The sequence below is a fragment of the Paramormyrops kingsleyae genome, chromosome 25, assembly GCF_048594095.1.
Source record: "Paramormyrops kingsleyae isolate MSU_618 chromosome 25, PKINGS_0.4, whole genome shotgun sequence".
In the NCBI taxonomy this organism is placed as follows: Eukaryota; Metazoa; Chordata; class Actinopteri; order Osteoglossiformes; family Mormyridae; genus Paramormyrops; species Paramormyrops kingsleyae.
Window position 1 is genome coordinate 32,059,568 of NC_132821.1, and position 22,956 is coordinate 32,082,523.

The window sequence follows — 22,956 nt, forward strand, 5'->3', positions numbered from 1 at the left end:
TTGTAATTGTATTTATGTGTAGCACCACAGGGGGGCCCGGGGGAACCGGCATTTCAGTGCACTGTGTACTTGTGCATGGATGTGTTGACAAACGAACTCTTGAGTCTTGAGTCTTGGGAATCTCTCCATCCCCGGGTTGCCTCCATATTTCCCAGTATTGGACACGGATGGATGGATGGATACCTGGAACTTCAGCTGAGCGTGCTGTGTGCACGCGTTTCCCCAAAACCCAAAGGGAGAAAATCATTTTTGACATAGAACACATGCGACACAGAGGCCCAGCCAATACCCAAAAGAAGCAGATTAAGCTGACGTCCGCTGGATCTGGACGCACGACCTTATCGCTTTGGCCGACGCACAGATACGTAGATTAGCGACACGCAGCTGTTTACAGCCAAGCGATTACAAATCGTCATGGCGACGCAGACCTCACTACCATATGTTTCAGAGGGCCCACATGTGGGGATTAGGTTAAATAGTTGTCCCAAAAGCAGTTAGTTATCTAGATATGTTTTTCTTATACATATTCAAATATTCTGAGCTCCATAGTGAAAAGCGGGCTGTCATTTACATTTAAATGGAGTCATTTAGAAGATCTGTCTGCAAGAAATGTTAGGAGCAGAATTTATGAGCAGTTTAATGTATCCAAGAATGGCATATAATGTCATATACTTTTATGTATTTAAGTAGTAACTACAGTGTGTTAGACTCTCTTAATGCCTCCCCTCCCCCATTTGAAAAACAATTTATTATATGGATATTTGAATACAATTATCCCAAATGGTGGGGTATGAGTTGTTAGCTGGAATCTGAGACGGCATTCCTGCCAGGGCTGAATCAAAGGCAAAACTGCTATAAAGTATCTGAAACTGTGAGAGCAGAAGCTTTGATCCCATTGAAATAAAACATCCTAATGTGATTTTTGAGAATTCTAGTTAAAGTGTTTCTCATGCAGCTATTGATGAGAGTTTCCTCTGTTGAAGTGTCAAATGAAGATTAAAAATCCCTTCTCAGACAAATACGCGGAAAAAAAAAGCAATAAGCTATTTTCAGAAACACCCACATACTCTTTCCTCTTGCTGTCAATGATTCACGGAATCTACCCTCTACCTTCATCCCTGATGTACTCTGGTGTCCCAGTTATAATGTGTGTGTGTGTGTGTGTATGGGGGGGGGGTGTAGTCAGGAATGTCATCCAAACACACTGATGCAACACACCTTTAATCTAAAAGTAAACACAGTTCAACCCACAGTCAGAGCGCTACATTCTTGATGAAATCCATTAGTATTCGCCGGTAACTTCCGTGACAATCAGGCCCCAATCTGCCTCGGTATACTTGTAGAGAGTAATAATGAACAGCAGCAGACTACAAATTAAAATGATATTAGCTAAAATCTTAAATGATAGCCATTTGGATAAATGCATGATTACTTATTAAATCCACCCCACTGTTCACTATGAACGAGCTCATATTGTGCAAGTTTAGTAAAACGTTTGATGGTTAGTGTCTTGTAAGAGACCATGATTATTTATTCATTCAGGCCTTAATAATATTCAACTTAATTTTCAAATATCTTTTATTTATTAATCCTTTGCGTATTATTTTTCAATTAAAGTGAAGGGCGTCCATCACACAACCACATTTATTAACACTGAATATAAATATTCACATTTATATAAATATCACATTTAACAGCAGGAGAAAATCAAGTTCAGCGTTTGATGCCAACCCTTCAATTCTCTTAATGTTTCATGTTGCATCATTTATTTTTTATATATATTAATCTCATTAATATTTATTGATTTTTTAATAAATCCCTCTATCATCACATATTTAATTAAAAATAAAACCAATGATAAAGAAGGTATTTGTCCAGGAAAATAGTCATAATAACAGTCACTTGATGTTAAATGAGAGATACATCACTGTGTATAAGTTTAACAAAACAGTAACAGATTTATTTCACCTTAAAACAATCACAAAGACATGCATATTGAGTGTATTGAGCCCCACAGGCTCAGTGCCCCACTTTGGTCATGTGATCTCAGTGGGATCATCCCACTTTGGTCATGTGATCTCAGCTAGAGGCTGATGGCAGCCATGTTGGCGCACGGTGTTTCTGTGTCCGACCTGCTGCATGTGTTCGCTGGCTTGCGGTCTGCAGACAGCAGCTCATGCCATCACGCCCAGTTTGGTTTGTCTAGACATCAGCAAACCTAGATAAATAAACTGATTTTTTTTGTTAGTAAACACATCAAGAATAGACTTCAGTCATGAAATGTTTTGTTGGTTGTTTTTATTATTATAAAACTCTGAGCAATAAGTTGTCAAAACAACATTGCAATAACCCACCAAGAACCAAAAAACATACAGCCTGTTTATAAAAATGCATTTTCTGACCTTATCATAGCCATACACTGCATCTGATATTAGATTACGAGCAGTTGCTGAAGGTGTTTTCGACCGTTTACCAATCATCTGTAGACGGCCTGTTGTAGCTTTGAAACAAGGGCTGTGTGAACATCGCCAGTGTTCCCAGCACGCAGACCAGGATGAATATCCACAGGAAGAGTCGGTCGATCACCATAGCCACGTACTTCCAGTCTTCGATTACCTGAAGAAGCAGACAATCTCGTCCACATCAGGTATCCTTTACAGTGGTCAGTTTGCTACATACCATGCTACGTCCATCTATGTTTTCCAAATTCCTAAATTAAGAGGATTTAATTAATATTACTATTACAATTTTCTCCATTTACAGCAGTGTTTTGTGACCTGTCCCTCAGGGACCCACAGTCGGTCCATGTTTTTGCTCCCTTCGAGCTCCCTACCAGACAGTCCACATTTTTGCTTCTTGCCAGGAGCTGGGAGGGAGCAAAAACTTGGACTGTCTGTGGGCCCCCAAGGACTGGATTGGGAAACACTGGTTTACACTAAATGAACAGGCAGACTGACAGAGCAGAGCTTCCGCTCCTTGGCCTACTCACACTCTCATCATCGTCCTCATTCCTCAGGTGCTCCGCAATGAAGCGAACACCATCCACCGCCTCCTCCATATCGGAGTTACAGCTAAAGGTCAACCTCCTCCTGAACTCCACATTCTCAGGATAGTCGCTGAGCTTCCACCCATACTTCCTGGCTGACTCCTCATCCCCGTAGGAGGAGTCTACGTTGGTCTGGTCAAGCTTGAGGTCGCTGTAGGACATCTGCCGCTGCTTCTGGTGAAACTTGCCCCATCTTTTGGCGCTTCTGGGTCTGTGCATGAAGAGGAAGGTGGGTAGCATTTGGAGGAAGAGCTTTTTGACCCAGTCCGGCATTCGGTGGGTGTTTGGAGAGCGGTGGTGCACGTTAAGCACACACACGCTGGTGACGATGGAGAAGGTCACCAGGACCATTGTAAACATCAAGTATTTTCCAATCAGTGGGACAGCCAATGAGGTGGGTGGGACGATTTTGGAGATCAGGAGGAGGAAGACAGTGAGGGCCAGGAGGACGGAGATACACAAGGTTATCTTTTCACCGCAGTCAGAGGGTAAGTAGAAGACCAGGATGGCCAGTGATGTGATGAGGATACAAGGTATGATGAGGTTAATGGTATAGAAGAGAGGCTTCCTTTTGATGATGAAATCGTACGTGACGTCAAGGTAAGTTGCATCATCTGGGTCTTCGTTCTTCCTGCCCGGCAGAGACACGATGTCCCACTCGCCGCTGGGCGTGAAGTCGTCCTGGCTGGCGAAGTCGCTCGTGAGGACGATATCGATCTCCGTGCGGTCGTAGGTCCAAGAGCGGAACTTAAGTGTGCAGTTCTGCTGGTCAAACGGAAAGTTCTTCACCTCGATTTTGCAGGCACTTTTGTAGATCGCCGGGGGAAGCCAGACAATATCGCCCGTGTTGGACAGCACAGCATTGCAGTAAAAGGACACTTCATATGTCCCATCAGCACTAGCAGGAGTAGGCAAAGAAAAAACAGTTCAGCTTGTTATTCTGCCATTTGTTTCCTTCCCGTTATATTGGGATAAATAGTACTGAAAGGTATTATTATTATTATTATCATTATTATTATTATTATTACATTGGAATATTTCTGAAAGGTGTATTATTCTAATTAATAATTTTTATATAAAAAATATAATATAAAATATATTATAAAATATATTTTTTTTCTGTCAGAAATGCAAATAATTTCTATTCTATCTCTACTACATTCAAAGGTACAGGTGTGAAAAAAACTTGATTGAGCTGGAAGAACATTTTACATTGAACAGTTATTGATTGATGGATGGATGGATGGATGGATTCTGCTATTCCAAACCATTCACTGGCACATCACAGATAAAAAATGTGCTCCCAAGGATACAACCTGCAGAGAACAGCTGCTTAAATTCCCATCCCAAGGATACAACCTGCAGAGCACAGCTGCTTAAATTCCCATCCCAAGGATACAACCTGCAGAGAACAGCTGCTTAAATTCCCATCCCAAGGACACAACCTGCAGAGCACAGCTGCTTAAATTCCCATCCCAAGGATACAACCTGCAGAGCACAGCTGCTTAAATTCCCATCACAAGTATACAACCTGCAGAGCACAGCTGCTTAAATTCCCATCCCAAGGATACAACCTGCAGAGCACAGCTGCTTAAATTCCCATCCCAACATCCGTTCACTTATCATCTGCGAGCAGCCACGAGCACGAGCAGCAGAGACCGGCTCTTCACAGAGAACAGTCATCATTTCGCCAAGTAAGCCAACTTCCTCACATCCCAAACAATACTCAACAGAATAAAGGAATCGTCCACATGATGACGTGACCTGGCTTCTACCCTTTTTAACGTTGTGTCCTGCAGGTGAAGCTTAACCTCATTTTCATGTACTGAATCTAACATACCGTCTATGTAGGAAGCATTTTAACAAAATCTAGCTTTATAAAGCCATTCAGTTCACAATGGAACAGCAGCCTGAATACATAAGAAACTTTATATTGCACTGATATCACACATCCAGTGCAGTCTGTGTATAAAATATCAGAGCAAAGTAAACATTCAGTATATTTGTAAAACAGTGTATGTAGCATATTAAATCAGCTTTGGTACAATTCATAATATATGCCTGGATGTCTTTCTGATTGGATTTACCCGTCATATTGGATTATGTAATAACAAATGACCAAATGATCACTATTGATGCAAAATAATTACATTCAAAGGCCTGCAATTACCGCCCTCTCGCTGTAACATTTTTCTCATGATAATAACAAGGGGACGAATTACCATATGTCAGCCTTAAGTTTGTTGTGACATGAGACACAGATAAGAATGTCTTCCAAAGGCACCCTCCTGGGGCGGGGCCAGAGAGGGACTGGTGCCAGCTGAAATCTGATTGGCCCACGGAGAGTCCCCGGCCCTGTCACTCACCAATTCAAAACATATCATTGGCTAACGATAAGGCTGCCCCCAGTGTATGAACTAAAGCCCCTCTTACGTTATGTCCCTACCTTAACAAAAATCTTAGAATGGCATAAGCACCCCCCACCCATTGAATTTTTAAGATGTAGCTGAATTATTCGACTTAATCTATTAAATCTGCTTTTCTACATTTAAGGACTTGCAACCTACATTTTACATTTGTTCTTATATCTGTGCCCAGAACTAAATACTAATTCTGCATGTCTACTTGAGACACACTTCGGTTTTGACGGCAAACATGTGACAAAGCTTACTGGGAATCCCTCTGCAGAATTAACAGGCACCGAGCGGGAAAGAGGTCAGGATGACAGAAACCATACACGGCAAACATAAAGGGGTGCTTCGGCAGGCGTGAGGGAGGGTCTAAAAATAACCGAGCGGGGTTGCATCAGGAGTACAGGCTCTCGGGATCGCTGTCAAGGATATTCAGGTCATGGGGGTGAGGAAAAGAGAGAATTAATTCATGACCCAAATCAAGGGCAGAAACTAGTGGATGCAAAGGTGCTCATTATAATAATGTGTTACGATAAAGGAGTTATTCCTTTTAAAAAACACAATGGACAGTCTACCGTCAAAACAGCATTATTAGGTTAATATTCTTCAGAGGCTGAGCACACATTGTCTTCTTCATGTGCTCCCTCTGTCTATCAATGACTCCCTCTGTCTATCTATGACTCCCTCTGTCTATCAATGACTCCCTCTATCTATGACTCCCTCTGTCTATCTATGCAATCCAATCTTTTTCCTTCCGCGAGAGGCTGGCCATAATGGGCTCGTATCGGTCCATCTTTCGCCATCATGTGGGAAAGAAATGCGCCTTTTTGTTTGAATATTTCTTCCAGCCTAGATTTTTTTCACGGACAGTCATTGCTGTGCAACCAGGAGTCTCCTCCGTCCACACTGGACGGTAGCTTAGGAATCGTTTATGTCTAATCATTTTCATCAGACTATCAATGCATTGCATGTTATCTGTTGCCTTCTTGCACAAACACAATCGCTGTTTTATTTGACTAAGTGTCCTTGGTCTCTGTTAAATTCGAATCACCCAGTACCTACATTCAGCACTCTTTTACCTGTAAATTACTGCAGGCTCTCTTACTGAAACGGTATTTAATGCCTCAATGCAGGTAGATCTCACTTTCCGAGCTCCTGATTTACGAGTTTATATCTTTATGAGAACTGTCTGCAGCAAAAATAAATTTCTGAAAATTTACATATAACCCGTGGCAAATAAGGTTTGCAAATAACTTTGCTTTGTGAAATATCTGACTGCGCATGCCCGATTTGTACCCTGTATGTCTGCACATGTGCAGCATGACATTTCACAGCATATTTTACAACAGTGTCCGATTTGTACCACTTCGTTTCACAACCTAACCTGATCCCATTTATACACCAGGTTCATTTTACACACCGATTGTGAGCCACACTACCAGCTCAGAATGGGACACATGAAGAAGAAAAAACACCCCATCTACTGAAAATCAATGGGACCAAAGCTGACTGTGAATATTACAGTTTTAGCAATAAAGTGTTTCTTGTTTTTGTTTTTCTCCAAGGATTTTTTTTGTTTAAATGTGCATATTTTTTTGATTAAATATTTATTCTAATAATGCATTTGTGTTGCCTTTATTCGGTAAAAATCTATGATACAAATTTTTTTACTGGAACCAAAGTCATAATTTTTATAAAATTTCTATGCGAAAATGCGTCCCGCTTTACAAGTTTTCGACAAACGAACGATAATTTGGAACAAATTAGCTTGTAAAGTCGAGAACTACCTGTACTTAATTGATGCCTTAATAAAGCCTTTTGAGCTTTCTGCTAATTATTCACCCCAGGGCCCAGCCAAGTGTCTCTGCGGCCATCTTACTTGTTGTAGAGGACGATGTCGGGTAGCCATATGTCATGAGAGGGGACACGGAGCTTCTTGATGCCCTCATATTCTTGGGGGTCCCACGTCAAACGGTAGTCATTCCATTCCTAAGGGGGTAAAGGACAGCAAACCAAGGCCACACAGTCATCAGAGACACAAACTCAGCAGTCACTTTATTATCTTGTTAACGCAAGCAGCGGTGTCCTCTGTATGCTGAGTCATGTGGCCAGCAATACCTTATTAAAGAGAGGTGAGAGGAGAATGAGCAGACTCATTAAAGCTAACAGGAAGGCCACAAGTGTTAGAGTAATGGCTCAGTACAGCAGTGGCTGTGTGGAAAGGCTAGCTCTTATGTTATCATGTTAGCCTGAATTTTATCATGTTAACCCATATGCTGTCATGTTAGTCTGAATTTTATCATGTAAGCCCATATGCTATCATGCTAGCCCTTATGCTATCATGCTAGCCCTTATGCTATCATGTTAACCTGAATTTTATCGTTAGCCCATATGCTATCATGCTAGCCCTTATGTAATCATGTTAGCCCTTATGCTATCCTGTTAGCATGAATTTTATCATGCTAGCCGGCCGTTATGTAATTATGTTAGTCCTTACGCTATCATGTTAGCCTGAATTTTATCATGTTAGCCCATATGCTATCATGTTAGCCTGAATTTTATCATGTTAGCCCATATGCTATCATGTTAGCCTGAATTTTATCATGTTAGCCCATATGCTATCATGCTAGCCCTTATGTTATCATGTTAGCCCTTATGCTATCATGTTAGCCTGAATTGTATCATGTTAGCCCATATGCTATCATGCTAGCCCTTATGCTATCATGTTAGCCTGAATTGTATCATGTTAGCCCATATGCTATCATGCTAGCCCTTATGCTATCATGTTAGCCTGAATTGTATCATGTTAGCCCATATGCTATCATGCTAGCCCTTATGCTATCATGTTAGCCTGAATTTTATCATGTTAGCCCATATGCTATCATGTTAGCCCATATGCTATCATGCTAGCCCTCATGTTATCATGTTATTCATGGCAGGGTATCAAGAGAATGGGGGTGGGAGGATCCCAAACCCAGCACTGGCCTGGTTCAGCCACACGTTCGTGGTCATGATCTGCTCCCTCTCATTCTGCAACAGACAAGGCAGACAGCGTCAAGTGCCCCCTGCTGATCACAATCATCACACGCATGCTTGACAGATTATGGCACACACAATATGCTTCTGATTAACATCATAAATGTAGTTTTATTTGCATTCCATTTCCATACCAGTTCTACATTTGAAAATGCAAATCAAACCCATATCTAACAGAGATGCATGATTAATTTATGACATGTAGAGTAATAACATGTCACCCGTTCACACCAGGCTACCATCACTGGTTGTTTAGATGCCAATTATACTAAATCAAGACTCAACTAAACACAGCAACTAAACACGGCACTTGCTCTGATTGTCTCTAAAGGTGAAGAGACATACAGGCAGGACAGATTCAAACACACCACGCACACATCCAACTAAAGCTCTAATTTGTTCTTTCAGGGCTATTAGACGATGACCAAACGTCTACTCTGGGCCTGAAGGTTAACGGTCTAGCACGGATTTGTACATTTAAAGAGACAGTACTGTATTTAACAAGTGTTTCCTGATACTGACAGGAAAGAGCAGGAAACTTAAAAAAAAATTAACCAAATCTGATAAATTCTTTGTCTTAGAGGAAGTTGGTGTAGCTGTAAGGAACATTTCACCTGCACATCAGAGTGAGCTGACTGCGGCTGATTGGTTTGAGCAAGGTGGTAAAAATGACTGAACGACAAAATAATGTGTCCCTTTAACAAGGCAATGGGGGCTTTTATTTATGGAACGGCGGGGATTTCCGTCACGCAAGATCAAGAATCCCATGATGAAGACGAAAAACTGACCACACTGATGAGCTGGGACAAGGAGACCTGGATGGCGACGGTGACCAGCTGGCTCCTGTTCGCTGCGGGTCGGAGGAGCTTGTTGTAGTGCTGGGGACCCAGCAGGTGGCTGAGCAGCCTCTCCTCTGCGTCGGAGGCCAGGCTGACTGGGGAGAAGCACGGCACACTGGACTGAGACCCATGCCGGACATTCTGATGAGAAGGCTGACTGGGGAGAAGCACGGCACACTGGACTGAGACCCATGCCGGACCTTCTGATGAGAAGGCTGACTGGGGAGAAGCACGGCACACTGGACTGAGACCCATGCCGGACCTTCTGATGAGAAGGCTGACTGGGGAGAAGCACGGCACACTGGACTGAGACCCATGCCGGACCTTCTGATGAGAAGACTGACCGTCTTCTGGCGCCAAACGAACTAATTCCTTCATTTCTTCCGAAAACCAGATATTGTCAGTGCAATCAAGGAGCAAGTCAGGGTACTCCCTCTGTCTATCAATGACTCCCTCTGTCTATCTATGACTCCCTCTGTCTATCAATGACTCCCTCTGTCTATCAATGACTCCCTCTGTCTATCTATGACTCCCTCTGTCTATCAATGACTCCCTCTATCTATGACTCCCTCTGTCTATCTATGCAATCCAATCTTCTTTATTTTAAATACCCTTTTTACTACCTTATATTCTGATTTGACTATATTTCTCTTTATCTAAAACTATTATCAATGTGAATTTAAACATGCTGTTGTATGATTTTGAATGTATTCAAGTATTCTGAGTTTCTTTCGGGACGATACCTTGCTTACCTTCCAAAAACATAAAGGACATATAACCATTACTGTTGTATTACATCATTACGGCAGCTCGGTGTACTATATTACACAGCAAGATAATATCCATGCATCTGTCTTATATAGTACAGGGGATTTAAAAAAAAAAAAACCTAAAGCCCAGTCCTGAAGGATGTAGCCAAAGATAAAAAACAGCAGGACCCACAAAATCCACAGGAAATGTCAGATAGGGACGGCAGACGTGAGTTAGGGCCACGTCGTCTAAGTCCACTGAACCTGCCGGGCTTAAAAAAAACGTAACTCTCACCACACTTCAGTGCTTAATGTATGGATTCGACATTGTATCCCGGCAATCGAGACGATTTGGGATTCTCCACATATTTGAATTGCAATCGCATTCGTGGACACGGGCTGGCTGGCCACAGAAGTGTATGGGTTCGCCAGACCTCTGTGTGTCTGTGTATCGGGATCTATGTGGCGGTACTTGGACGTTTCAGTGAAAACAGAGATGCATATGCCTGTCTCTCTGGCCTGCTGGCCTATAGCCTGGGTGTGTAGGGAAAAATACACAAAATTACATCCATCCATCCGTCAGCCATCTTTCATAACTGCCTATCACGTTAGTCTCAGAAACCTCAGGGCACACAGGGTAGGACAGACCCTGCATCGGATTCCAGCCCATGGCAAATAAAGTTATAGCTTAAAAAACAGCAATGTGTTGTTTTAATCACATTTAATATTCACCTCAGTACAATGGCTGGCATTTCATATGACAAGACAAAAATGAGTTATTTCAGCTGCCTGTCAGGACCGCGGCATGTCGTCTCCAGAACAAATGTGTGCGTGTGCGTATTTGTTCAGGTTCAACAGAAATGTCAGGATGAGTAGGAGCCGTGACTCTAGAGGCCCCTTCCAGTGAGCCGGGGGGTGGGGGGGGGTGGGACAGGCCCCAGCTGCTGCCCCCCCTCTCCCGCTGGCCAGACAGACTCCCCTGGCTCTGCCGTGATCCGCGTGCCGTCGCTCTCGATCCGTCAGATCCGTTCCGCTTTCCTTCTCCTCATCAGCCATCGCGCGGAGCCCTGTCAGTCACTTTTAGGTTCAAACCGGGCTCAGGTTCGGGGCTCATCTCCTCTCTCCCCTTGCTGGCAACTCTGCTAATGCTGGAAAACTCAGTAATATGTCCATAAATGGCTCGATCCTCTTTTGGATTAATTTTATCCATCTGTCTTCCAACAGCTTCAGTCCAGGCTCTGGGGGGGGGAGTGTGGAGCGTATCTCAAGCAGCACAGAACACCCTGGATGGGATGTAGTTCATTGTATCTCTCACACACACTACTGACATGCAGTGTTAAACTGCAGGAGGAAACTCATGTAACAAGGAGAACATCCAGACTCCAAACACACAAATCTGGGGTGGAGTGCAAATCCCTAACCCTGGAGGTGTGAAACAACAGTGTCACTCACATAAGCACCATGTCGCCTGAGGATTCATATTTAACCACCCTGGGGCCTTGCTGCCAGCAGTAAATGCTGTTAATTCACTGCCATGCAAAAACCCGGGAGGGAAGATTAAAAACACAGATGACAACCAATGAGGAGTCCTGGCCGACATCAGGACACACCTACAGATGACAGCCAATGAAGAGACTCGGCTGACATCGGGCCACACCCACAGATGACATCCAATGAAGAGACTCGGCTGACATCGGACCACAACCACAGATGGCAGCCAATGAAGAGACTCGGCTGACATCGGGCCACACCCACAGATGACATCCAATGAAGAGACTCGGCTGACATCGGACCACACCCACAGATGGCAGCCAATGAAGAGATCCAGCAGACATCAGGCCAAACCCACAGATGACAGCCAAAGAAGAGAATTGGCCAACATGGACCATACCCACAAATGACAACCAATGAAGAGAACTGGCTGACATTGGGCCACACCCACTGCTTCAGGATAAAGGGGGTCCAGGGAGCCGACATGGGGTGAGGACTGAGTTCTGCTGAGAGACTCCCCCCCCCCCCCCCCCCATAGAGACTGTTGCTGTCCCTGCCACTCAGAAGATCTATTCAGAAGGCATTAGACAAATAACAGTCCTGCTGCCCCTCAAGAGTAGAATAAGTCATTTAATTATGCGTTTCATCTAAAAATATCTGTTAGTAAAGTGTTATGGGCAATTATCTGAAAAATTCACAAATCACCATCCTGCTTGAGAGCCGAGTTTCTCAGACCAATCCCCGGGGACCCCTACACAGTCCACATTTTTGCTCCCCCATGCAGTCTACGTTTCTGCTCCCCCACGCAGTCCACGTTTCTGCTCTCCCACGCAGTCCACGTTTCTGCTCACCCACGCAGTCCACGTTTCTGCTCCCCCACAAAGTCCACGTTTCTGCTCCCCCACGCAGTCCACGTTTCTGCTCCCCCACGCAGTCCACGTTTCTGCTCCCCCACGCAGTCCACGTTTCTGCTTCCTTGAGTAACACCGCTTTAGAACACACAGCACCACTTCAGATCACACTGTTTTCTCTGTGAATTCTTAAAAATGGCTCCCATCTCCAGAACCTTCCTTGAAGAGATGAACGTTTATTATTGCGTAGTCCCCGGGAAAAAAAATCGGAACAAATCCTTACGGTGAACTAATTCATGCACTGAACCACGTTATAAGAAATTCGTTCATTTGACTCAGCGACATTTATTTGACTACGCTTGCTAGATAGCAGTAATACAACCAATACATCTACTACACATCTGCCATTAACTACAAGCAATACAGATGACCAAAGATTGTCTATACTCCGATAACAAAGAACAGAATTATCTAAACATTCATGCTGCATTCATGATCCTATTAATAAATTGTTTTACTGGCGTTTTAAATACATATATTTGAAGAAGGCAATTAATGAACGCGTGACAATTTTCAAACAGTACAAGCAGTTATCATTCGGCTCCAAACAGTAATTATGCTACACGTCACACCTCTCAAATATTCTTAAACATCCATATGGCTGGTATGCAAAATCCACTACATGCTGTGAAGATTTACACTAAATTATGTGTAAGTCTTGAATTATGCAATGCTAATTATTAATTCAACTTATTATTTAATTCCAATATTTAAGTTCAAACGTTCCAAAGCACACGTTTCTCATGCAAAGGCTATTGTACTCCAGAATACAGTTATATGGACACACTTAAAAAATACATTTAAATCATGTGTATCACAATAAATGCATCACAAAATAAAAACAGAGCAAAAGACGTTTAAAATGCTAGCATATCAAAATGAGCGTTTCCTACTTTTGCACATTTTATTATGTAGTGTCATTTATGTTTAGAGATCAGCGTTAAAGCGTTTCAGGAAGTGGGCAATTCTGTATATCAATTAAATTAGATTATCGGTTTTTCTAACGATCGCCGAAGGGCTTTGCTTACCTCCCACAGTGGAAACCAGGAGACAGAATGAAAGAGTCCCAGCAGTAAGCGTCACCATGTCTGCTCAATCCGTATAAAAGTTACTGCTTTTAAGAATATTTGTTTTCATTTGCAAAGTATAAGCTATATAAAAATACGAGCAAAGCAACTGCCGTTTGATCCTCTGACCATTTTAAACAAAGTTGCATCTGTGCACTTTTCCAACTTCTGTGTCTTACTCCCCAGATTCAAGCACGGTGGCAATGGCGGTAGTGTCACCGAGAAAAATAATATCGCAATAAATATTGCAAGCTGACGTGCGGTCTTGGGTTATGATCGCGCTGCGGCTCCCGCCCAGAGCACGTTTGCAGAATCAGATAAGATTCATGGTTTAATCCCATCCTGGCGCCTATCAGGTGACAAATGTTAGCGGTATTAGATATCAATTTACCTTGATGGAGAATATGTCACTTATCGGTCACGTTAAGGTCATAGCAAGAGAGACGTAAATTAATGCAAGGGTGGATTTCTGACATAATTGTTAATATGCGGTTAAAGTCATTCATGATTTATTAATACGATTCAACCAGTCCGGTGAAAATTGGCGGGTCATACCCTCACCTCTGTGTTCCTGGAACCACGTGATTGGGGCAGGACATTTTGGGGACACGAATTAATAATTTAAATTCAAAGGTCTCTTTATATGAGGGGATGAATGAAGCCAAATTAAATATTTGCTCCCCCCCCCCCAGTTCCTACACCTACTGAAAAAACATAAAAATCCATTATCTTTTTTTTCTACGTGGGGGGGGGGAGATTTTAGCTAAAGTAATCAATTAATTCAGTTTTATCATCTTCACCTTTAATTTTAGTTTTCTACCAGATGTTCTGACTGTAGAAGTTGCACTGTCAGAAAAAAGAGTTACCAATCTGTACCTATGCTTGTCCCTGGGGCTGTACCCTCCAGGGTCTGCCAATTGTACACTTAGCTGTAGGTAAGTGTAGCTTTTAGTCTAATTTAATGTACGGAAATGGACTCTGAGGAAAATCCCCAAGGTAAAAGCAACATTAATGTACCCCCAATGGTACAGAGATGCTACTCCGAGTCCTTAGGGTACAATTGGCAGCCCCTTAAGGGTACAGCCCCAGTGACAAGCAAAGGTACAAACTGGTACTCTTTTCTGACATTGTGACAAGCACTGGGTAAAATGCAAAATGGAGCCGTCATGGAGCCAGGGGTGGAAATCAATCCATCCATCCATTTTTTATACCCACTTGTCCTATGCAAGGTCACGAGGTCCTGAGTCTAGGGTGGAAATATACAAATTTATCATTTCCTTTTACGTGACAATGGCTTGGGGTCCCATATGGTGAATTTTGAGTTGGTGGGGGTCCCACTTACCCATTAGCCCACCAGGAAAACGCCCAGTATGCCAGATGGCCAGTCCAGCCCGACACTCCACTCACACATCTTAGAACTAGAAGCAAGAAAAGAGATGCCAGGTCTCCGAGATTATTGGTCCGTGTTTATTTCTCTTCAGTTTTCTGACATACTTTAAGGGTAGTTAGAGTACAGTCGTCCAATTCATACCCCTACTGAAGTGTACTGAAATACGCCAACATCCTTGTCATAACAGTCACAGTCACTGCAGGCACACTAAAGATCCATTATGCCCGTGTGTTATCACTGAGGTTCTCCTTGCACTCATCCTCTAAAACAGTGTTTCCCAACCCGATTTTTGCTCCCTCTCAGCTTCCAGCCAGACAGTCCACATTTTTGCTCCCTCCCAGCTCCCAGCCAGACAGTCCACATTTTTGCTCCCTCTCAGCTCCCTGCCAGACAGTCCACATTTTTGCTCCCTCCCAGCTCCCAGCCAGACAGTCCACATTTTTGCTCCCTCCCAGCTCCCAGCCAGACATCCGCATTTTTGCTCCCTCCCAGCTCCCAGCCAGACAGTCCACATTTTTGCTCCCTCCCAGCTCCCAGCCAGACATCCGCATTTTTGCTCCCTCTCAGCTCCCAGCCAGACAGTCCACATTTTTGCCGCCTCCCAGCTCCTGTCTGTGGGATCGGATTGGGAAACAATGCTCTAAAACCCTCCGGACCACAAGTTCTTCCCTCTATCCACCTCTGTGAAGTGATGTCACTGGGAAGGTCACATGACTAAATATCAGGTTTTTGGAGGAAAAGGATTTCCCCCGATTCTTCCAGCATATTCTCCAGTTTGAGTTGATGTAATTGTCAAACAGAGTCTTTTTAAGGTATGATTTGCATACTAGCGATGGAAGCTGACCACGCACTTGCTGAAAGCATATTTATGCAGCGACAATGAAGCGTGGAACTGGAGGGGCTGATCGTATGTCTCTGACACTATATGCACCAACAGAACGTCTTTGGTTTCCTGTGTCTCATGAGCCGCTTGTGAAATTTCAAGAGCTAGTTCGTCCGCCTCACACACACACACGCCACTCTCACTGCCCCTCCTCTGACGTACGATTAAATGGGTTCACCCGTGAGGATTATTTACGACAGCTGATCTTGACACATGGTGATGACTCACTTAAATCTGCTTGGCCTACAGTCTCTGTGCTCCGGGGGGGGGGGGGGGGGGGGGGGGAGGGGGGGTGTAAATGTGGAGCCCACATACTTCAGTCACCCAGAATAAAGCCTCGGTGGGGATGATTTAAAAAAAAAACACTTGAATGAGAAAAGGACGTCTAATTTACTATAAGCAGATGTACTTGTATCTCTGCACCTACTCCGAATGAAAGAGGAGAATCCTGCCAGGAGTTACAAGCACACAAACAGAGTTTGCTCTCAAACACACATATTAAAACAGTCTGACCTCTCAGCTCATAGTCATTTTATATGAATATAAATGAACACTTGCATACAAATATGTACTGTATCTAGTTAGTAGTCCATGTAGTAATTCTCCCCTTAAGGGAGAGGTGTTTTTTGCATATTTAATATGAAATTTTCATTCCCTTCTGACCTGATCATTGTGCTTTCTATTATATTACAGTTGTTAATTATTAAGCTGTTAATATTAAAAGGGGATATTTAAAGAAAGTGCATAGCATTGTATTAAACACAAGTGCATTTCTGCTTGCGCACCGAACTTATTTTGAACTGACTACCGATCAGCTCTGTAAATGATAGCTACCATCAAACGCTTCTCTATCAATGGTGCAATTAGCCTGAGATGAAAACTGAAGACCTTTCTGATGGGAAAATGAATGAAGGTTGTTCTAAGTTGTGTTGGTGTCTGACTACTAAGGAAAGCCGCAAAACACTAAAATAAATCAGCATTATTTTGAACTAGCTCATCCGTCTGTTGCTTCTGTGCTGGTCACAATATAAATAATGTCCCTCACAGCGATGTGAGAGGTGCCCTGTGCTCTGTACGGCCTTCTTAAACGAGTCTGTGAATGACAGCAGGTCTACACTATACTCTGTCACTTATGCAGCTTGTTTCTGTTTGAGAACCAGACGCTTATGTGCACTTTGGTGGCTTTAAAGAGCTGGTTTACTGAAGAGTGGCAGCCGATTGCAGGTCCCCACATCCTGCTTCCCCAGACCTTTGTTATCCTTTAACTGAGCAAGAAGAAGCTTTGTTTGTATGGAACAATAGACTCAAACTTCTAGGGCTGGAAGTTTGCACATCCTCTCGGTGCAAAACAAGTTTCCTCCGAGTATTTTTACACAACAAATTGGTGTCATAGTGAGAGGCCATGCAGGCGTTTGCCCGGTAATGGATGTTCATCCCATCCAGGGTATTTCTACACCGTGTCTTAGTGGTGCCTGGGATATATTTTCAGCTCACTGTGAACCCATACAGGTATTTCTTGACCATACAAGTATTTCTTGACCATACAGGTATTTCTTGACCATCTCCTGCTACACCCATTCTGGTTTGTTTCTCAGATTTGAGATTCTTTTAGAAAGGACATAATCAAAGACGTCCCTCAATCTATATTCATGTTTGTTTGCATAATATATTAAAAAATGGTGGTTGTACTTGAATCTGACCTGGGTTTAGGCACTGAGTAGAGCACTGGCAAAAGAACAACAACAACAAACAAATTTATTTTTGTATAGCGCATTATCACGACATTACATTATGTCAAAGCGCTTTACAGCATCCCCACCCAAAGCCCCCAGTGAGTAAAACAGTGGCAAGGAAAAACTCCCAAGAAGGAAGAAACCTTGGGAGGGATCAGACTCAAAGGCACGTTCTGCTGGAAACGAAGAATAAAACAGAATTAGACAGTTAGTGAGGTTGTCTCACAGCTGCAGAATTGCAATTCAACCCAAGCTGAGTTTTCACTCCTACTGGTTTCTTGTAGGATTCTGTCTGGGTCGATTTGTAAATCTAACTGGCCTTTGCTATACCAACAGATCACAGGTGTTTTTAAACAGCGCTTGCGTTATTTATTTTTTTTTGACTGATTGATTGACGAGTTTATTGATTTATCAATTGATCGATTGATTGGGATGAAATGTGTTCCCCCTAAGCCTGTAATTCAAGCTTCCAGGACCAGTGCCCGCAGATCCCTTGTGGGTAATGGTGCCGTCCATCTATCACACTCCATTCCCATTCTGAGTAACACACATAAAATTGCGATAAATGCGATAAACCTACTTCAGCCTTAGGATCTCGGTGGCATAAATTGCCGGGGATGAGTCGGACTCCTTGCTTAAAGACACTGACAGCTGGATTGCTGCAGGTGATTAACGAACAGGCCACAGGCTGAAAGGATCTCTGCAGCTTTCGGCCACTAAATTTATGCTGAGGGATGTATGTTGTGGAACAAACTCAGCAGACAGCAAATGGCTTTAACGACGCGATGTGATGGCTTGGAACTGTGGCTCCGATTATGTATTCATGAAGACACAGGACAGTAGCTGGGTCCAACGGGTGTTTGCATGTTCAGCCATGCAGCCTTCACAGGGCCAGGTGGCGAGACACTTTTTTTCTGGATGGAGGTGGGGGGGTTACAGACCTAAATGGTTCCGAACGTGTCCCAAAAACCGCAGATAAATCTCTGTCCGTGTTACCAGAGAACCCAGTAACAGAATATAATCCTAATGAGATGCAAAATCAAGGTCCACTAAGAGGGGAGACATAAGCAGAAACATAGAGGCAGACAGCTTTAAGAGAAAGCAGTAAGTGTCGACCAATGCCGGACCCAATTAGGAAAGTCAATTAGACACAGGTGCACCCCCTCAATAATGATTAGATAATGCACTCACAAGAGAAGGAGCTTTAATATGAAAAGCTGATGTTGTTCTCTGACTCCCTCTGGTGGTCAGGTCAAGAAACAGAATTTGGGAAGTGCGGGCTGACATCTCACTAAATTTTAATTAAGGCCCGAAAGGTACATAACAGAGTGATTTCTATAAGATTACAGTTTACATAAACAACCCAAGAGGATTTAATAGGTTTACTTACCCCCGTTTATACATGAAATGATGTTTCAAAGCCTTGAAGTAGATTTTTTGTGTGTTTTTTCTTAAGACACCTAAATCAATATCATACGCAAATGTAATTCTCACTTTCACACATTCAGAGAGAGTATTAATTTAATGAAGTGAATGCTAGTATATTGACTGTATTCTAGCATAACGGTTCCTCATCTCTCTTGTACTGCTTACAAATTCTTTTTATTATTAAATGTGGTACATTCTTATGCTGTCTATCTGCCTTGTGAAAAATCAATAAAGTTTAAACAAACTATTGGAATCAACAATCATCTTGGTCAAATTACAAAATTTGTATTACTTTGATTTAGTATGCTATTTATTTTCTCATCCATCGTATCATCTTCTGTACCACTTGGGCGTTACAATGTAGCCCAGAAGTGAGATACAACTGTACAGTCAAGATAAAAGCCTGAGGTCAGTTGGTAAAGCATCGGGTTTCTAATCTGGAATTCCAGGATTCAAGTTCCTGTTCAGGCTATAATTCCTTTGTGCAGGAATAGCTCAGTTGGGAGGGGGTTAGGGTGAAGATTTAAGGCCCCTGGTTTGCTCTTTGGTTCCAGCAGTGTACAACAATGTGTCTCCTGGTTCCCCAGTGTAACGGCTAGCATTCTGAATCCAGTGATCTGAGTTCAAACTTAGTGGAACCTGCTATCTCATGAATAGACTACTGCAGCTCTATTGTGAGGTTAAACAGCTGATTCAAGACGTGGCAGCACGTCTGGTATTCAATCAGCTGAAATTCTCTGAAGCTCAAGTCATTGCTGCTGGCTTTCACAGCCGTTAATGGACAGGACCCATCTCCATGTTCGGCCAGCAAACCAAGGCCTCTCAGTGACCCCCCCCCCCCCCCCCTACCCATGCGACTCAGCAGACTCCCCAGGTACTGAAGCAAGGCTGACCCTATTTTGTCAGTTATCTGTCATTTTGGTTAAATAAATGTAAATATCAGGGAACAATTCACTTAGACAGGAAGGCATATAATATATTATAGATTACAGATTCACAGCAGCATTATGGGTCAAATACCACCCTTACTGGCTCACTTATAAAATCCATTTTGGAACAATATCCATCTATTGGTCTGCACATTATATCATTCTTATATTTCCAGCACCGACTTCTGTTAGCACGAGCAGGTCACGGCACATTTGTTATGGCACAGCGCTGTAACGTGCCCCTGGAAGGCTGGGTTACTGGCTTTGTTGTTGCAAATGATCTTCTGTGTGATTTGATTTGAAGTTTCAGGCGGTCATTTCGTATTCCATTAGCCCTTAATGCACGTTACACGTCCCTCTCTACACTTCAGACCAGCATATTGTTAATATTCAATCCATGTTAGCGTTTTGAGACACCGACTGTGATGCATGGGCATTCGTAATCTCTCTGTATCTCTGATAGCTCCACACTGAAGAAAGAGAACGGGCTCAACAAAGGAAGCGCGAGAACAAAGTCTGTTGCAGTTGCAGCCATGTCTGTCATCCAATTATCACATCAAAGGACTGGGTTAAGATCAAGTCAATATTTCATGCATGCGCTTTTTGCTGCAGAAAGGAAGATCAATGCCACAGCCAGATCTGACATGTTTAAGCAGGCATCTGATGTCCTTCGTTTAGGACAGGGGTTTCAAACTTTTTAATCACCTCGGAAAGTATTGGGCTCTCGACCCCGGGGGCTGCGATGGCATGTACCACCGCTATAACTGAGGTTTAACTACATAAAGAGGACCCTGCATACCACATAATATGGGAACCACTGGTTTACATATACAATTTACGTCAAAATAGAAATACGGTGGAGTTTTAATAAAATGTTACTTTATTTTTCATTCAGGCATACAGAAAAGATGCATTGTCTTTACACCCTATTTTTACCGGATGAACTTTTGAAATCTGCCCATTGTGGGAAGTTTGAGTCGACATTTCTTTATTCTAAGCAATGTTTTCTGCACCATCTCCCCCTCACTGGTGGTTAGGATGTCAACACCAGGGTCTCACAGAGAATAACAAGTCTGGATCTTATTTCGAGGTCTAAGTGAAAATGACATACAATTGTAGACCATTAAAATAAGACTGAAATCTGATGAAGAGTTGTTGTCTTTCATATGAATATAAAACAACTGTTTCATTAGTTGCTAGGACATTTAACACTTTTAAATACATTTTGTTAGACCACTACCCAGATTGGAAAATGGATTGTAAAAGTCTGTGTTTGCAGCTGTAAATGTTTCCATGTCTCGACAGCCAAACTCAGTCATGTGCAGCCAATCAGGGCCAAGAAGCCCATGGGACAGTCCAATCACAGGTGTTTATGCTGCAGAGAGACCGAGTGGGACCAGCAGCCACTGGAGCCCGAGCACTGCTCTCGTTAGCCAGCAGGAGGCGACACCAACGCAATACCTTAACACACCCAACCCAGGGGAAACGGCTCCGTCCCAAGTGCAGATATACGAACATGGATACCCTGGGTCTTTATCACCTTCATCCAGGAGGCTGTCTGACAGCAGCGGCCATTTATGAAGGTGTTTATATGGCATCATGATGGTTTAAAGCCTCACAGATAAATTAAGCTTAGTTCCAGGGGGAGTTTGGTGAAAGAAGGGAAAAAATGTTTCATTACCTTTGTAAACTGCAGAGTGCGCTCACTGCCATTTTCGTGTGCATCCTTGAATCGTTGCCAATACCAAATGATTTCTTGTTTGTCAGTAATTGTCTGTAACTGTCAGGCTTCTCTGAGAGTCCCAGAATATGACAAAGGCTGTGCTTTTCAGCAGTGCTTGGAAGACAAGCGCCTTGAGAGACGAGCGCCTCTTAATTACCGCGCAAACTCACCGATCTGCATCTCTAACCCGTTTGACTTAAATCCAATATGACCCCAATTAAAATGTCACCACAAACTCCCAGAGCACAATACAACTCAGGCCCTGCCTCAAGCTGCTCAGTGTAGAGGTCTTGCCGTAGCTTAACCCCCCCAAGAGTGCATATCCACAGCCCTGCCTACAGCTCTCCTCCCCACATTGGTCGTCATCAGCTAGATCTGCATGAATTCCTCCTCCGCATTCTCAATGCTCGTTCATATGTCGAATGCCTGATAAACACAAACAGCAAACACAAATGACATTAATACCGTCACACTGCCAGTGATTTTTAATTCATAGTATTATCTTGTTCTATAATTGGCTCTTTCTCCCTTGTGCTTGGCACGCGGCTGTACGTTACTCATTCTCATTTGTTTAATGCAAGATGCTGGTTTTAATTGAGCTCATAGGCCAGGGTCCTCAAAGCCCACAACATCCAACACTGCACCCATACTCACATGTAGTATTTGTCACAAGTTCCTAGAAGCAAGGCATGAACCAGCGACTCTAACGCTGCCTGGTGATTGGTGATGGCAACTGGATTAAACACACATTTAAGTGTTTATCCCGACAGGAAAACAAGTCTGAAGTGCGGTTTAGATATTTTTGACAAAATGAAATTAGTCCCAAAGTTATTTTATTTTTGTTGAAGATGGTCACTAATTCAGGATTATGGAAATACAAATGGCACTAACATTCTTTTCCCGAGCTATGGAGACACATACTGAGACACTTCTGCAAAATCCCCAGTTACGTTACAGTGTTACTAACTGAACCATCGTACTGCACCTTTAAATATGTCTAAGAAAAAAATATAACAAATTTGTTTTGGATTTCTATCATCTTCCACAGGGGGGCGCTACGTTTCAACAGGTAAAGCGGTGTTAGACGGAAGTACACCTTGGGTTTTATTAAAGCTCTTGGTCCCCTGTTATGAGTCTTAATCCAAAACAATCCCTTGCAATCTTGCGCGCATAATAAATAATAACGTCAGTATTATTATTGCCGGGCAACACATCCCTGAAGAATATATGCATGATTCAAAAATGCCTTGCTGATGAATATGTTTACGATCCAATCACCATGGTACCTGCGGCACGTCCTTCCATCCTAAGCCGCGAGCT

General features: G+C 43.0%; 1 protein-coding gene across 1 annotated transcript; it reads right to left on the reverse strand.

Annotated features, from left to right (window-relative positions):
- Positions 1-1,880: 1,880 nt before the first annotated feature.
- On the reverse strand, positions 1,881-22,056 carry chrnb5a (cholinergic receptor, nicotinic, beta 5a). Its single transcript, XM_023812453.2, has 6 exons — positions 21,595-22,056; positions 9,282-9,427; positions 8,443-8,487; positions 7,337-7,446; positions 2,990-3,944; positions 1,881-2,616 (listed from the first exon to the last, which is right to left on the reverse strand). The coding sequence occupies exons 3-6, from the start codon at positions 8,467-8,469 to the stop codon at positions 2,470-2,472; spliced, it is 1,239 nt and encodes a 412-aa protein (XP_023668221.1). The 5' UTR covers positions 8,470-8,487; positions 9,282-9,427; positions 21,595-22,056; the 3' UTR covers positions 1,881-2,469.
- Between the last annotated feature and the right edge of the window lie 900 nt (positions 22,057-22,956).